The sequence below is a fragment of the Cyprinodon tularosa genome, unplaced genomic scaffold (assembly GCF_016077235.1).
Source record: "Cyprinodon tularosa strain WSP-4 unplaced genomic scaffold, ASM1607723v1 ctg516, whole genome shotgun sequence".
NCBI classification, from domain to species: Eukaryota; Metazoa; Chordata; class Actinopteri; order Cyprinodontiformes; family Cyprinodontidae; genus Cyprinodon; species Cyprinodon tularosa.
This window is the reverse complement of record NW_024039248.1, coordinates 332,683-343,683: the sequence shown is the minus strand read 5'-3', so window position 1 is coordinate 343,683 and position 11,001 is coordinate 332,683. Positions and strand designations below refer to the sequence as shown.

Here is an 11,001-nt window from a genome sequence, read left to right as displayed (position 1 = left end):
GACGTTTTGCTTCCCATCCAGGAAGATTTTTCAATTTCTTTTTCAATCACATTTTGAATTTAAAAAGCTTCCTGGATGAAAAGCGAAACGTCTTTAAACTTGGAAACAAAGTCCAGTGGATCATGGAGTTTATTTAGGAAAATTGCATTGTGGGTAAATCCATTAGAATGACACTCGAGTCCTAAACCTGGTGGTTCCAGCAGGCCTGTTTTCCAGTGTAGTCCTGTTTCTCTAACTGTGACTAACTGGATGTGCTCTCTTCATCCTCTGACATGGGAGCTGGCTCGGAGCTCGTCTGCCTGGCTGTGTGTTTCCTGGATGGGGCCGCCTTCTACAGCTGCATTTTGTATCTCTGCTTAAAATGCACAATTTGAAATGTCCCATTTAACAATAAAAATGTAAAATGATAAATTAAATAACTAAATGTGAAAAATAAATGTATTCATTTATATTATCATATACACGAGCTATACAAGGAGTTTTGGCCTAGTGGGTTAGAGCAGTACGCTTGTGCTCTGAGTAGTTTGCAAGAACCCGGTTCGATGCCTCCACCTTAACCCCACACTGCTCCCCGGGCGCTGCACAATGGCAGCCCACTGCTCCCCAAGGGGACGGGTCAAATGCAGAGGTAAATTTCTCCAATGTGAGATCAATAAAGTTGAATTATTATATGTATTCTCTTATATTTTTGGGGTCACAGGCTGAAATGTTTTCATACAGCTTTACTCGGTACCAGTTTGAATAACCAGACAGAGTTTAGTTGCATTAATGGTTTTATTATTTACTGGTATTAATGATGTGGAAAAACAAGAATCAATAAACGGGGACAACAGGATAGATTTTCTTGTTAGGGAGTTTATTTCTTTTTAATATCTATGAACCTAAAACCACATCATTGATGAATGTAAAGAGTGGGAGTAATGGATGTTGACCATGTTATATCGTGATGTCGGCCTACTGGTCGAGGGTGTAGGAGTAGTGAAGGGTGCCTCCTTCTTCTAGAAAGCAGTCATAATGATAGGTCCCAGGTTTGAGCTGACGCTCGCAGCTCCCCACCACATCATGAAAGAGTAAGTCGGCGTCGTGGACGTCAAGCCTCAGGATGTCGTTCTCCTGAGCATGGAAGTAGGTAAACTCCTCATCCCACCAGGGGTGGATGGTGTTTGCACGAGTAGCGGTCTTCCCCAGGCTGGCCGTGCCAACGTACACCTTGACATAAGCGTCTGTGATTCCAAAAATGTCGTAAGGAAGGTCGCTGGCCCGAAGATCGAAGACCCTGAGCTGGGCCTGAGCCAAGTTGAGGGCACACAAGACCAGGAACGAGACACTGAGGCTGGAGGCCATGACTGAAAGGAGGCTGAGGAGGAGAAAATCATCACAATTCATCAGGTTAATTCAAGAAACATGCTGGAGATTAATGCATCCGGACCAAAGCTATGCCATCATCGTAATGTCTTCACTATTTTATTTCTACACAAATAAAACAAAAAACAGAAGAAGAAGCTTAGAAGCTTCTTTTATCATTTTTTATAGAAACTGTCATGGTGAGACAGATGTACTCTTTGTTCTAATCCAAAATCAGTTTGATAGTTTACAAAAAGCACAACTATAATTAGTGTTGATGTGTTAATGTCTTACCTTCAGGTGGGAAATCCTCTTTCTCATGTCTTCATAAGCAGCAGATATTTAAAGCTCAGAGCCACACCCCCCCACAATAACACAGGCTGCTGTTTTCCCAGGATTATGCAACATGGCTGAGATAACAGCCTGGTGTGATTCTAGAGCTGTTTAGCAGATGGACTGGCTTCATTTCTCTGAGGGAAACAGAAAATCATAACATTATCGCAACAATTAAAAGAGAAAAACATCTGGAGATCACATCTTGTCGAAACTAACAAGCATTAGTTAACCTTTATTACTGCTCTCAAAGCAGAAGATCTCATAAAGAAACACATCAGAGTCCCGTCTTTGGAATAGATACCTGATTGGGGCAGCAGCTAGCTGGTTCTGCTGAGAGAAAACAAACCAACCTCCTCTCAAAGCAGGTGCTGATAGGAACCAGATCTTTAGGAGAGACAGGGTGTACTTCATGATGGACAGTAACATCATTTAGCTCACACTAAACAAAACATGATAGCCAGAGGTCTGAGTTTCTTCTAAGATGCTGACCTGAATGTCAGAGAAATTAAAACAGATCAGTCAATCTGAACATTGACTAAACAACAGGATAGAAAATCTAAGACTTTATCAAAAAGGAACATTTTCAGACTGGCCTTAAAGTAGACAGCCAAACAGGAACAGACCAGATGAAGCTACGATAATGAGTAAAAGCAGAGAGAGCAGAACGTTAGAGATTGAAATAATAGATTCTACAGAGTGGGAGAATAGAGATAGAATGAAGCACAATGATGACAAAGGGTCCCTATGTCCTCCAGCAGTCTAAGCCTATAGCAGCAGAACTATAGAGATAGATCAGGATAACCTGAGCAACCCTAACTATAAGCTTTATCAAAAAGGAAAGTTTTAAGCCTAGCCTTAAAAGTAGACAGGGTGTCTGCCTCACGGACTAAAACTGGTAGTTGGTTCCACAGGAGAGGAGCCTGATAACTAAAAGATCTGCCTCCCATTCTACTTTTAGAAATTCTAGGAACCACTAGTAAACCTGCAGATTGAGAGCGAAGTGCTCTGTTAGGAACACAAGGAACAATCAGATCTCTGATATCAGATGGAGCTTGGCCATTTAAGGCTTTATATGTGAGAAGGAGGATTTTAAATTCTATTCTGGATTTAACAGGAAGCCAATGAAGAGAAGCCAGGATAGGCGAGATATGATCTCTCTTTTTAATTTTCATCAGAACTCTGGCTGCAGCATTTTGGATCAGCTGGAGGCTTTTGACTACAGCTTGTGGACTTCCTGATAGTAAAGAATTACAACTTCCAGCCTTGAAGTAACAAATGCATGGACTAGTTTCTCAGCATCACCCCTGGACAGGAGATTTCTATTTTTTTGCAATATTCCACAGATGAAAGAAGGAAATTCTAGAAACCTCTTTGATATGGAATTTAAATGACAGGTTTTGATCAAAAATAACTTTATTATCTGAGATCAATTTAATCCTATCCAGATGAGGTTACTGACTTATCAGCTTCTTTTTCAAAGACTCCGGTCCAAAGACTATAACTTCTGTTTTGGCTGCATTCAGGGGCAGATAGTTTGAAGTCATTCAGGTTTTTATTTTATTTTATCAGGATTTATAGGCAGATATAGCTGAGTATCATCAGCATAACAGTGGAAATTAATCCCATGCTGTCTAATAATTCTAGAGATTGGGAGCATAGATATTGTAAAGAGAATTGGTCCCAGCACTGATCCCTGTGGTATTCCACAGGTAACCCTTGAGCATGAGGAAGACTGAAATCTATCAGATAAAAAAAGATTTAAACCATGGATATGTGATTTCTTGCTGGGAAATAAATTTTAGATGTTTGGACTTTCACTCTCTGGAAATTGTGGCCCACTGCACAGTTTCATATACCATCAATAAGACCAAACTACCAAGAAAAAGGGTAGAGGGAGGGGCTGCAGTAAGCTAAAGGGAGCAATCAAAAGATCATCACCTGGGAGTTTTTCCGTTTTCCAACATTTTGCACACGTGTGAGTTTGAACAATATGTTAAGTAACTGTTCATTCTGTAACTTTACATAAATAGAAAATATAAGACCTGCTGTGAAATTAAATCAGTTTCTCCCTGAAGATCATCAGCGGAAGGAAGCATGAAGAGCTCAGAAATGTCCTGACTGTGGGCTTTAGAAAACCCAGTGGACCAGACGGTCGCTGACTGTGGAAACTTTGCTCTGAAAGTGTAGGGAGATTCTGGTTTTTTTAATGCTCCTTCCAAGGATACTGTATAAAGCCTCAAACTCAACACTATTTCTGACATTTTGAAATAAAAAAACTTCCTGGATGGAAAGCAAAATATCTTCCAACTTGGAAACTAAGTCCAGTGGATCGTTGTTTAACGTTTTTGGAATGACTGATCTGGATGACTGAGAATCTTCACCAGCATTTTATTAAAACAGCTTTGAAATATTTCACCCATCATGAATTTAGATCAGTTTTACTTTCTGAAATGAGGGGAAAAACCTAGTTAACTTTTTCATAATATTCTGTCTTTTGTTTTTGTAAGAAGAAAACATAAACCAGGAACAAAGACAGATGAGGGAGAACAGTTTGTCAACTTGTCCTCAAAGCCTAACTGAGAATAAATAGGAATAAATTAAAATAACCAAGCTCCTAGAGCTTTCTGTGTGCAAAAGAAAGATGTACTCATTTTAAATGGCAAACATGAAAAGAGAAACAGTTTTTACTGTTTTTGGCTGCAGCTCTGAGGCAGACTGGTGGAACGTAAAGACAACAGCAGGGGGCGCTGATACACCCAGCGGAGCGCATTTAGCCGCAAAGAAGAAAGCAGTTTTTTTTTTGTTTTTTTTTGTAATTGTTCTTCCGCGTTTTTAAATGTTTTCTTACTGGAAGCCTTGGAGGAGGAGATTTATTTCAGTTTTCTACTATCTTCTAGGAATTGCTTTGGTTTTAATAGTCGGTGTAGTGCTTTCTGCGTTGCAGAAGTTAGACGGTGACAGAGCCGAGGACATGCCAGGTATTAATCGGTCTCCAGGGAGCAAAGTGACGGATTATTGAGTTAATCTGACAGGGATTCTCTCCGCAGGGACCGACGGGACGCTGCAGTACTTTAGGGAACTGGGGCTGCTGACAGGAAGTGACGCGGCACAGCTCCAGTGGTCGCACGGGGTCAACAGCCGGAAGGCGCTCGCGCAGGCTCTAAGCGGTAGCTACGTCACTAAGTAACAAGTATAAATACTAGCGAATATTCCATACCATGACTGAATGAGCATTTATTGTTACATTTTACGGGTTAGCTTGATTTGGTGAGTAGCATCAGTACCGCTGATGGTTTAACAGGATTTATACATATATATAAAAATAAAATAAACAGTTAAATTATGTTAAATTTCTTTGCTTCTCGGATTTTGTCTAATTCCTTCCACTTCCTGCAAGTAACAGAAATCTTTTTAAGTATATCAACAAAGACTGATACTTTGTAAAGATCTGTAACTACCATGTTAAAAAGAAAAGTGCATTTATTCTCACTGAATACTGACACCTGCTGGACATTTAAAGACACTACAGGCAGCTTATTGGACAGACTAAACTGAATTCATTTGATGACCTAGAACAATGATATCATTTAAGTTATTGTAGTTTATATTGTATTATTTCATAGCTATGTTTAAATTGAAAATATCTTTGATATTTTTAGATGCAGCCAATAAATAATTTAAAAATATATCATAAGAGGAACATTTTGAGGAAAATGTGAATGAGGATGCTGGGGTACTAGGATTTTAAATCACATTTTTAAAACGATAAGTACAGTAAAAGGATTAAATAAACTTAGAGTCAATTTAATAATAAGTAATAATAAGTAAAATAAAAATATTTAAAAATACAACTTATAGATTAAAACCGGAAAATCCTCTATTATCCTGTCATTTTTAATTTTTTTATTATTTTGCTTTGTTACTTTGCACATTTTTCAATACATCTTCTCAACAAATGAACTAGGTTCCTTTCTCCAGACTAACTGGGGAAATATAGACCCTGACTGGTCTGTTTAGCATAACAAAAGACATTTGTTGCATAGTTAAAACAATAAACATCACCAGTCTCTCTAATAAACTAAACCAGGTGGCATTTTTAAATAATTAGAATTAAATTGAAATAAATTAAACTGGAAATCTGTCTGCATGTATAGACTGAATAACGTTTTCTGTGATATTTGCTGTTAAACAGAGCTGGATAAATAAATAATCTGAATTAAATGTGTTCCCTATTTACTAGTCTAGGGACATTCTTTAGATGCCTCTATCCTGTCTCTAACAGCTGAAAGTTGAAGTCATCCGGGTTCTTAAGCCTTTAAAGGAGAAGTCCGGTCATATTCAGTATTCAAACTTTTTTTTTTTTGTAGTTTTTATGGCACTAGTGGATCATTTTTTCCGACAGTAGACTGACAAGAAAGGGGGTATGAGAGAGAGAGGGAGAGACATGCGGCAAAGGACCAAAGATTGGATTAGAATTTTTTCACTTTTACCCGATGTATTCCAGCATCCAGCTGCCATGCACGTGGGCATTGTCAGTTTCACTATAGCTCTGGTGAATTTCAATGGTGAAGTCCTCTGGAAATCTTCAATAATTGTTGTTGATTGCAGATGTGTCTAGTAGTTCCCATTGATTTTGCTTGTAAAGCGGGGAGAATGGCGCTAGGCTTACCGCACCGTGACGTCACTGCTGGAAGATGGCAGGAGGGAGGGGCTACTATATTTGGGCAAAAATGGCCGCTCCCAGACTCAGTGATCGTGACGAAAATCATTATTTTTATTTTTTTACTCATAAAAACTAGATTAAATCATTGCGAACGTATTAGTTTTAGGTATAAATAATGATCCATTGATCATTCTTTGCGGACCAGACTTCTCCTTTAATGTTTTTCTATAGTCTGTTAATTGAAGTTCTGTCAGGGATCACATCCTTTGGTTGCAAAGACAAACTTAACCTCTGGTGAAAGTCCAAACAGGTCTGGGTTGTGTCTGCACCCTCAGGTCCCTGTCACATGATTGAGGCTGATGTTAACCTTAGAGGTCATGGACTGGAAGAGCCGATCATGGCACATCCCCCTGAGACAGACAGCGACATCACACTGAAAGATTGGCTGGACGAGGTGAAGACCAGCAACAAGGGAATAAAGCTGGACTTTAAGAGGTGAGAGCTCTGCTCCTGTGAGCGAGCGAGAGGCCGGATCTGATCCTGTGGCCTGTCTCCTTCCAGCCTGGAGGCCGTGTCTCCGTCCCTGGTCCTGCTGGAGGACATGCTGGCTGAGCCTCGCCGGCCGGTGTGGATCAACGCAGACATCCTCAGTGGACCGGGTGGGACAGCCCGACCCGTGGACTCCCAGGCTTTCCTCTCTATCGTCACAGCGCTTCCCGTCCAGACGGTGCTGTCTCTTGGTTGGACGACAGGATGGACAGCTGGAGGACAGAACCCAGGTGAATTCAGGAACTCCCGCACACTGCAAAAGATTTTATCTTATTTATTTCTTAAAATAAGTGTATTTGTTCTTGAATTGAGGACGTAAGTGAGAAACTTAAAAAAAGAAAGAACAATTGCATTGTCTTATTTCAAGTGCATATTATCTAATTATCTTACTTTAAGAATAAAAAACTAATTCTATTGGCAAATGATCTTATTAACCTACTAAAATGAAGGGTAAAGACTAGTGATGCGTCAGTGAGGCATCTTGAAGCCTTTCAACACTCAACTATTGATACTGTCTTACTGAATACTGACACCTGCTGGACATTTAAAGACACTGCAGGCCGCTTATTTAACAGACTAAACTGAATTGATTTGATGACCTAGCACAGAGGACTTCAACCCAAACTGCTCAAAGAGCCATATTGGACCAAAAAAAACAATAAATAAATCTGTCTGGAGCCAAAAAAATGTAACAGTCTTAAATATGCCTCATATGGCAACACGGACTCTAAGTGTATTATCCTTCTATAGAAAAGGACTATGTGGGCTTAAATATATAATAAGCATTCACGATTAAATGTTTATCAGGGAGCAAATGTCACATAGCAGCGTGAGGTGATGGAGGAGCAGTGGACACTCTCACCAAGCGCTGCTTCACCGCACGGTTTAGGTTTTGTTGCATTGATGAAATGATAGAAACAGGATAAAGGAATCTTTCTATGCTGGACATGTTTCTGTTGGGAGGAGTTGATTGAGTCACGAGGAACCAAGCAGGAACTGATCCATCAGAGCAGAGCTCTCTGACCCTAAAATCCCACATCCTCCGTCTCCTGCATTCCTTGGTTTGATTTATATTTTTAGGATTTGGGGAAAAAATGGAAAAGAATTCACATCCCTAAATCAGAGAACTACCTGTTGGATCTATGAACAGTTTTCTATCCTTGCAACCAAACTAGCAGCAGTAGTGGAGTTTGGAGATGCAATCCACTTCTTAAATCTATCTTTGCTCTCCCCTAATTTATCCAGAACTTGGTGGTCGGCTGCATATTTAACTTGCCTTCCCTGGAAATACCTTTCCAAATTGTTCTTTTTATTTTTTGACAACATCTCATTACAAAGCAAAAATGCAGGCAATCCTTCCGCATTGATAATGAAAGCAAATGATTCGCTCCATTCTTTGAATCTTTTTTTCTTTTCAGCTATCTTTCTTTTTTCCCCTTTGGGTCCGAGACGCACCCACCGCTTGGTTTGCCTGGCATTGCGCAGCGCTGGTTGCAAGTTATGATCACTCTCTATGACAATGACGCAAATTATTACAAATGTTTACAGTACTGGAAAACATAATTCATTTTTGTTTGACCTCCTGCACTCTATATTAACACAAAAAATTGATTTTCAAAATTTTTTGAAAAAGCTCCAGGGAGCCTCGGGTTGCCGACCCCTGACCTAATACAATGATATCATTTAACTTATTTTAGGTTAAATTATATTATTCCTTTTTAGATGCATCCAATAAATAATGTAAACGTATATCATAACGTGATAATTTAGGTGAAAATGTGAATAAGGATGCTCCATGTCTAGGTTTTTAAATCATAATTTTTAAACAATAAGTAGAGTTAGAACTAGGGATGCACGATATAATCGGCCCCCTATCGGTATCGGCCTTAAAACTGAATATCGGACATCGGCCACCCCACCGATATTTAACCCGATATTTGATCAGCTTCTGAGTTCCTAAAGTCTAAAAAAAAAAAAAAAAAAAATACTACTTCTTCTTCTTCCTGAAAAACTTCTTTTTTACAGACTTAAAAACTTCTAAAGACGAGGGAAAAAATATTGATATTTTAAAATATCACAATATCTTCATATGCTGATATATTGCCATTTAAAAACACCATATCAATCTCTTTTACTAATGAAATATTGCTATGTGTCATCGTTATGCTACGTAATCCCCCGAAAATTCACGAAATGTTGCCATATTTTTATATGTTGATATATTGACGCGGTATCGATCTATTTTACTAACAAAATCTCACAAGAATTTGCAAAATATCACGAGAGTTTGTAACAGAACGATGAAATTTCACGAGATTTTGTAACAGAACGATGAAATTTCACGAGATTTTGAAAGTAAAATAAATCGATACCGCGTTTTTAAAAATCAATTTGATATCAGCATATGAAAATATATTTGAGTATATTATTTTTCAAAGTGTCAGAAATGGATAACAAAACTGCTATTTTCAATGACTACTTATTTTTGTCCAGCTTTAACATCGGTATCGATATCGGTTATCGGCTACATGAGTTATAAAATATCGGCATATCCGATATCGGCCAAAATCCCAATATCGTGCATCCCTAGTTAGAACAGTGAATGAAATAAGTCAATTTGAAATTAACTTCAATTCAGATACGTTGAGTGATAACTGAGAGGAACAGGATGACACAATGATAAAATTAAAATAAAAATGCAACGGCTGAAACGTTCCTTTTAGGCTGCTCCAAAATTCTTGATCATTATCAAATATGTCCGTCGGTCAGAGTACAGCAGCTTATAGCAGGATAGAAATCCCTTTACTTCCACAGAGACGGCAATTTACCCTTTAGATACGTTTCAGTTTTGTGTTGTTGGCTCTGCAGCAATCCCTGGTTCTGAGCCCCCCATGTAGAGACTAACAGACAGGAGCAGGTGCTCTGAGATTGATGGGATGTTAGTCTGTTGTTGATAGCCGGTGTTGCAGGTTACAGCTGGGACATGGTGCGTCTGATGGAGGAGAAATGTCGGCGCCTGGATCATCCGGTCACCTTCCCGGTTCGTGCCGCCCTGCTGCCACATTCCTTCACCCAGCTGTCATGGCTGCTGCAGCAGTCGGACAGGTGACGGCCGGCGCCGCGAGGCACACGTCCAAACACACACAGGTGGTGAGGAGCGAACCAGGACAGACATGACCTGTCTCTGCTTCACAGGTACAGCCTGACCGTGTGGACGGGCCGACAGGACGAGGTGCCTCTGCAGGACCTGAAGCTCTACAGGAAGCAGCTGGATGGGAGCAGGATGTACTTGGACCTGCCGGACTCTCTGAAAGCAGAACTCTCTGTGGTTTCACTGGAGGCTGAGTGAAGACTTTGTTTTTACCACTAGAGGACAATCAGCGTCGACTGAGGAGTTTAACAGTTAAAACCATCACATATTGTCTTTTTTTATATGGTAGCTGAAGCTGAATGACGATAAATGTCCTGATGCTGCCTGTTCAAACCAGACCGACTGCAGCCCTTAGAACCTGATATAAAGATGTTATTGTTTAATCCTCATGTTTTTATGCTTTGGCTTTATAAACAGGATAAAACCCAGACACCAAAGTGTTGGTCCTAAACCTTTCTGCTTTCTCAAAGAAACAGGTTTTGACTGGTGTCAGTGTTCCAGCATGAAGCTGGGAGGAGGAGATTCAGAGGTCAGGTTGCAGTGTTTCCCGCAAAATCTACTGAAGTTGGATAAATAAAATAAACGTGAAAATAAACTTCCCCTTTTATCATTGCAAACTGATTAGTACATCATAGCGACGCTGTCGGGAAAAAACCTTGTAACTCCCATTTTGGCCTTTTTTTTTTTTTTTTTCATAAATTGATACGATTGGTCAGTCCCCACGTGTGAACGTATGTTTTGGAAAATATTAAAATTAAAAGTGTTTAAATACCAATTAAAAGTGTTGAAAAAAGGTTGGGACTTAATCTCGTTACTCCATTGGACTCTTCCGCTGTCGCTGTTTTTACAATTTCCTGTAAACTTTATGGTTTTGGACCTACGAGGTTTCCGTCCTACAGCGACGATAGGCTAGTTTTCTGTGGAACGGTTTACTGTTTAGTGAACAGCATTGGACGGT

The 11,001-nt window shown here is 39.6% G+C and overlaps 2 protein-coding genes across 2 annotated transcripts; one reads left to right on the top strand and one right to left on the bottom strand.

The window, feature by feature from the left end:
- Positions 1–835: 835 nt before the first annotated feature.
- LOC119795593 (double C2-like domain-containing protein alpha) lies at positions 836–1,777 on the bottom strand. The gene is made up of 2 exons (XM_038303663.1): positions 1,639–1,777; positions 836–1,357 (listed from the first exon to the last, which is right to left on the bottom strand). The coding sequence occupies exon 2, from the start codon at positions 1,342–1,344 to the stop codon at positions 955–957; it is 390 nt and encodes a 129-aa protein (XP_038159591.1). The 5' UTR covers positions 1,345–1,357; positions 1,639–1,777; the 3' UTR covers positions 836–954.
- A 2,713-nt stretch (positions 1,778–4,490) lies between these two features.
- Positions 4,491–10,480, top strand: fam151b (family with sequence similarity 151 member B). Its single transcript, XM_038303661.1, is given in 5 exon segments — positions 4,491–4,847; positions 6,679–6,838; positions 6,905–7,122; positions 9,862–9,997; positions 10,088–10,480. Coding segments are annotated over 5 exon segments (999 nt in total). The 5' UTR covers positions 4,491–4,516; the 3' UTR covers positions 10,242–10,480.
- The last annotated feature ends 521 nt before the right edge of the window (positions 10,481–11,001 follow it).